Source organism: Megalops cyprinoides, chromosome 21 (assembly GCF_013368585.1).
Source record: "Megalops cyprinoides isolate fMegCyp1 chromosome 21, fMegCyp1.pri, whole genome shotgun sequence".
Lineage (NCBI taxonomy): Eukaryota > Metazoa > Chordata > Actinopteri > Elopiformes > Megalopidae > Megalops > Megalops cyprinoides.
This window is the reverse complement of record NC_050603.1, coordinates 7,313,140-7,319,139: the sequence shown is the minus strand read 5'-3', so window position 1 is coordinate 7,319,139 and position 6,000 is coordinate 7,313,140. Positions and strand designations below refer to the sequence as shown.

The following is a 6,000-nucleotide window of genomic DNA, read 5'->3' as shown; positions in this document are numbered from 1 at the left end:
TTCCCTGTTAGCCAGCCAGTTAGCTGCTTCTGCTGCTGCTGTGTCAGGTCTCCATAAGTGGCTGACGAGCTGCAAACAACCCAAGGCAAAAACTTGCCTATTAAATAATTAGCTTGCTCCCTTTAGATTAGATTCCATTGTTAACAAGTATTCCAATTCAAACAAGGATCACCCATTAGCAAGTGAATCCTTTTACTGTAGGTAGACATTTAATGAATACAGGGCTGTAGAGAAGATGAGATCGATCTCTGTTCCGCTGGCTTTTGAATCTATTCGCACAGTACACTACCCTTGATACGGTTTGATGGCCTAGGCTGAAGTCACAAATTGATTAAAAAAAATCTTTTACTTTCGGTGTGCTTGTCTAACTTTATGTCCCACAGCACTGAAATCAATTTCAAACTTGAATTACTATGCAATGCATCTTAAATGATAATTGTAAGGTAAAAATAACTTAGAATATTTTGGAGAAGAGCTTAAGGTGCCCTTCAAAAATCATAGGTTTTCTTAATTCTCTTGATATTTCTGTTGTTGTCTACACAATTTAAAATAATTCCTTCAGTTTCATCTTCTTGTAGTTTTATTGGAGTTTTTTGTTTTCACTTTTACATCCACCTATCTGACAGTTTCATTTCCTTCCTTTTTTTCCTCTTCTCTCATCCTCTCTTTTCATAGCTTTTCCACATTCCTTTCCCAGTTTTACGAGCAAAGACACTCACACTTTCGCATCTGTAATAATTTCGTTATGTTTATTGTGTTCCCGTGTTTCGTGTCTCTCCCCGTACGGACACACATCGGTGAGCTGTGTGAGCGGCTGCACAGGACGCGTGAGAATGAGTGGAAGAGACGGCAGAAGAGAGACATACACAATCGGACAGGGCAGTTTAGAGTGAGACAGGAGGCAATGTACAGAATTTGTCACGCTGGGGACAGAAAGACAGGGTGCAAGAAACAGACAAAGAAATAGTAGTTTATAGAAGCAACCACAAGAAGAGCACTAAAAATGATAATAACAAATGATTATTGTTTTTTTAAGATCATTTAATACAAGAAAATGTGCATTTTGGACCGTTAGACTTGACCTTCAGGTAAAGTAACATTGCATCAGAATTCTTTCCATGGTAAATAATTTCTCTTTTTAACAGGATTTTTAATATATATGTACAAATAGTTTAAATTCAGAGATAGGTCATTGAAGAATTATATGTATCTGTGTTACATCGTCCAAAAAATAGCAGTACTTCTTTTGCACCTTCTCAGTCTGTCACATATCTTTTATTCCTCCTTATTCATACTTTTGGTTGGCTTTTTTATACGAAAGTTTATTTTATTCTCCCTATTGTCAAATGTCTTTCAATGTCTTTATGTTCTTTTCATTTCTTTCAAGAGAGGAGATGCAATATTATCGCTCACTTTTTTTATCACACAAAAGGAGACAGGTGGAGAATGAGAGAGACGGAGAGAAGGAACAGTAACACACAGAGCCCCAGGGGAAGAACTTTAAGCCGAAACGACACGGCACAAACCGCAGACAAAGTTAATTCGTCAAAATGCGTTTTCTCTCAATCACTCTCTTAAGGACACAGAATCACACAGGTTACTGTTCACTCCTCTCACCGACATTAATCATTCTCTCCCTTTCACCTTCTCCACACAGTATGCGTATCATTTGTGTCTCTGTCTCATTCCACCACCTCTCCGATATTTGGCGCAAAAAGAGAAGTAATTTCCCCTCCTGTTCTGTTCTCTCTGGCTTTGTAAGCGGTGTGCGGTGTAAAGGGTATCCCACTGTATTGTTGCAGTTCTGGGGGAAGACCAGCAGGGGGCTACAGTAAATACTCCTTGTTCCCTTCCCGCACGTCACCGTCGTTGAGAAAGGCCTCCTGGACCTCTCCGTGCTCGTCCAGACCGCTGGCTTCATGGGTCAGATAGGACCCTGAGAAACAGACAGGGGAAGACAGCGGGAGGAGGATTATCAGCTGTACAGTGGGGATTACTGTTATATAAAGTATATATATTATATACAGTAGGGATTACTGTTATATAAAATGATTGCCATGAAAAATAAGTGAGTGGGAGAAAGGAGGAGGTGAGATAGACTGCTTAAGGCCTGATTAACAGACTGACAAGGCTGAGGTGCTAAAAACAGCAGGTGAAGACCTAAGTGAAAACTTTCACAGACGTTTAATCACGCATGTCTGTCTTTCAACAGCATCTCCTCTTCCTTTCCCACCCAGATGCTCCATATTAGCAGGAGCTGAGCACTCAGTGATTTTAAATGTTTATGGGGGCGCCATTTATAGGTTATTATTACTCTCTCTCTCTATTTGAGAGACAGCCTTATCCAGGGCGTATGGATGGAACATCAGCTGCTGAACTGAAGAGCCAGGCACAGTAGCGTCCTGCCTCATTTGCTCACCTTTTTATAGCGTCCACTCTTTATAAAGCAGGCAATAAACTCCCAAAATTCCCCGCCGTCCCCTTCTCTCCCTCTCTCGCTTACCTTTCTGTCTGAGGGAGCACCAGGTGGTGACGATGAGAACACAGATGACAGCAAAGACCAACAGCGCCAGGACGCCCCCTATCACGGCGAATGGTACTGCACTGTGGGTCTCCACCACTGCCCCTGGGTCTGAGCGAGAGAGAGGGGTGGGGAGGAGGTTATTACAGGAAACGCATCACGAGAGATCGGAACAGATTTCCTGCACCCCGAAACTGCAAGGACAGAGGGCAATAAAAAAGATAAGGATAATAAGAGGAACAGGAGAGGTGAGGGGTTAATACATTATACACCGTGACAGACTAGAAACTGCGGCATTTTGTGTCAAGAGAGGTTAACGTATTATGTACGCAATGACTGGGAACAAGCGAACGGGAGCGCCGCAATGAATAAGAGGGAACAAGTGCAAAGAGGTTGACACAGAACCGCTTTAAGCCAGAGGGAGGCAAAGAAAGGGAGGGATGACAGACTAATATTTCATGAGCGATGAAAAATTAACACATCAAACCTTCTTTTTTTCTTTCTTGTTTTTTTTTTTGTTTGGGGGGTGCCGGAGCAAAAGCTCTGGAAGATTGATGGCGCGAACGCCAGCTGACGCCCCCAGACAGAGCGCCTTGACATTTCCAGGCACCGAGGCTTTTAAAATTCGGCAGGCAGCGCTCTTTGTCACTGCCACGGGACGAGCGCCTCACACTGCTCCCTAACCAAACTGCCCGTGACAGTTCACTTATGAGAGCCGCGACCGCCAGATTGCAGGGCCTGCGTCGGGGGCCGTGCGTGCCCCGGTGCTATGGGGGTCCTTAGGGGCGTACTGCACCCCCAGACAGACCTCAGTGCACCCCCCAGTTGTCTCCTTATATCCCGATGTCAACACAGTGCATATGACTTTTTGTGCACCCCGTGGATTGCAGTTGCACCCCTCTCTATCTTCTCCTGGGGGCCCCCGTAGCACCAGTGGGTTTTTTGGGGAAAAGGTCCGCGGGGTCGAACTATCCCAACGTTGGCAGGACAGAAACTGGCGGGCGATGTGACAGAGATCGCATTATACAGAGAAATGGCGCAGAGGGGGGAAAAAAAGTTGGGTGAAAAAAAGTTATGTAGTGACAGCAGCGGTTTTGTGGAAGACTGCATTGACTATATTGGAAAGCAGCTTTATTTATTTATTTACTATTTACAGCACAGTGAAACTTGCCTATTGTAGCGGAAGGCAAACTTTTCACTGTTTCAGAGCAACAGAACCACGCAGCGCAGACAGAGAGAAAGATATATATAGAGAGAGACAGCAATGTTGGGACAGGACGGTAAAGCAGGGTAGAGCACACTTCTGCAATAAAAGGTGACCGGACGCAATGTTTTAATAACGCGCTGTACTGAAATGGGGGCTTGTTCAACGCTGGAGTAATGAGAGGACAGACAGACACAGAGACAAAGACGGCATGAGACAGACACACAATGACAGACTGGCTGAAGAACAGATTCTGTACCTTATGGGGTCCCTAGAAAAGCAGGATGGGTTTGAGGTGATCAGATGGAGGGAGACCATGGTCCAATGGCAATGACAGATATTCTCCGTCAGAGACAATGAGGAATGTGGAGAGACAACGGGACTAGAGTCTCTGTGAAAGAGATGGCGTGTTAAATAATGGGATAGAAGTGGAACAGACTGCTCTAAATGCACTAATAAGTACACACAAACATGGAACGCTGGAGCTTTCTCTGACTCATTTTCTCCGACTCTTCAGGCTTGATACTGTGCGGAGGAGAGTCTGGTGATACGCTGGCGTTCTGTTTCTGGGTATCGACATGAGTCTCAGTGAGCGCAGGGTGCAGTGCGTATGCACAGAGTGTATCACTGACACACTGTCTGATCCTGAATACCCCACTGGACACTGGCAATAGCAATGTTTAACCAGCAGAGTGAAGCAAAGCTCCATCAACGCTTGATCTTTTTGTCCAAATGAGTCATGAACTGAGGGGTAACTTCAGACTTCCTTTATGGACTACTTTATTACCTCTCTTTTCCTCCACCTCTATCTCAGATCAGCCTCTAACTCTCTCTATTTCTCTCTTTTCTGTTATCATTCAGGTAGGAGGTTAACACTCTGCACAAAGACCCAGGACCAAAACACCAAGACCATTGTGTCTGCTTTTCACAGCATTTGGCATTGGCATTCAATGAAAAAAAAAAAACTTACTTTTAAAAAAGCACAGCACAGTATCAAGAAATACATCATAGTCTGACGTTAAAGCCTGCAGTAACTGTAGCACTTGAGCAAACTAGAGAAGAATGCAGCCTTTGCAAGTATAACTGAGATGGAAAGAGCATCAGTTTCTAGCAGATCATCAATTCTTTGTTGGATGTGATTGCTCTTTCAGCACATGTAAATTAAGTCTGATATATATATTTTTTTTTTTACGAAGACAAGCAGCTCCTGTAGACTCCAGGTCGACATACTTAATGTCCAAGGAGAGCAGAACTCCAGCAAAGAGAGAGAGAGAGAGAGAGAGAGAGAGAGAGAGAGAGAGAGAGAGGGCCAGAGATTATTTTTAAGTGCCGATGTGAACCAGCAGAACCCACAAGGATATACCGAGCGGGAGTGTGGTGCGTCGCAGCCAGATGAAAGATGACCTTCCCACCCACCGACGGTCTCAAGGGGGACTTGTTAGGGATGTTTTGTCTTTACCGCTGAGCAAAAGGCTGGGAGGGGTGTGTGTGTGTGTGGGGGGGGGGGGGGGGGGGGGGGGTGCTTACAGCCCTGGTTCTCTAATGCTGGCGGCTCTACTAATAAAGCTGAGATGCAGCGAGCACAGGGCCAGTGATGGCTACCGCTGCTTGCTATTCTACAAGGTGAACACCAGTCCCAAGACAACCACCCTGTGTTGTTTCTCACAATTAGGGTGGCCACCTTTCAATTCCAGCTGGCAGCTGATGAATGTGTGTGAGGAAAAACAGAGAGGCCCCTGAAAAAAAAAAAAAAAGAAATCTGGTCAGCTGACACCCTCAGCATTATAAAACTGCCAGGCTGGTCTGACTTGGCACCCCTCCCTCTGAGTGAAGAAAAAGGCTTTTACATATGCAGAGCCAGTCCTCCTGATTTTGGCCCTCCCTTTTAAACAAATTAATGCCAAATGTTGACAAACGCTGAAGAATTCGAATCAAAATGAGAACGTTCAGGATGCTTTGTGTGCGTATAAGTGTACAGCATGCAGGAAATTTACTTATCATATGCATGCACGTATGTATAAATTGTTTTATGATAAATCCTGATTTCCAACGAGGCAAAGGAACAAAAATGAAGACATTGTTAGTGAAAGTGGCAAGTAAAAAAAAAATCTGAGAATGCAACAAAGGGTTTTTTTTCTCCCCATCAGGGATCTTTCTATTAGTCTGTGCCGTTGTCTTTCTTATTTTAGCTTGTTGTTTTCATTCAGTTGAGTCATGAGGGGGAGCCGAGGAAGAGTTATTTATGCTAACTTTTGAGTGTTTGCACTGTCTCCCT

General features: G+C 44.4%; 1 protein-coding gene across 1 annotated transcript in view; it reads right to left on the bottom strand.

Moving 5' to 3' along the window:
• Positions 1–764: 764 nt before the first annotated feature.
• LOC118796637 (cell adhesion molecule 4-like) overlaps positions 765–6,000 on the bottom strand; it is a 41,445-nt gene continuing 36,209 nt past the window's right edge. Inside the window, exons 7-8 of the mRNA XM_036555637.1 lie at positions 2,504–2,632; positions 765–1,936 (exon numbers count right to left, since the gene is read on the bottom strand). Coding sequence (XP_036411530.1) covers positions 1,827–1,936; positions 2,504–2,632 — 239 coding nt within the window. The 3' untranslated portion in view covers positions 765–1,826. The remainder of the gene's footprint in view (positions 1,937–2,503; positions 2,633–6,000) is intronic.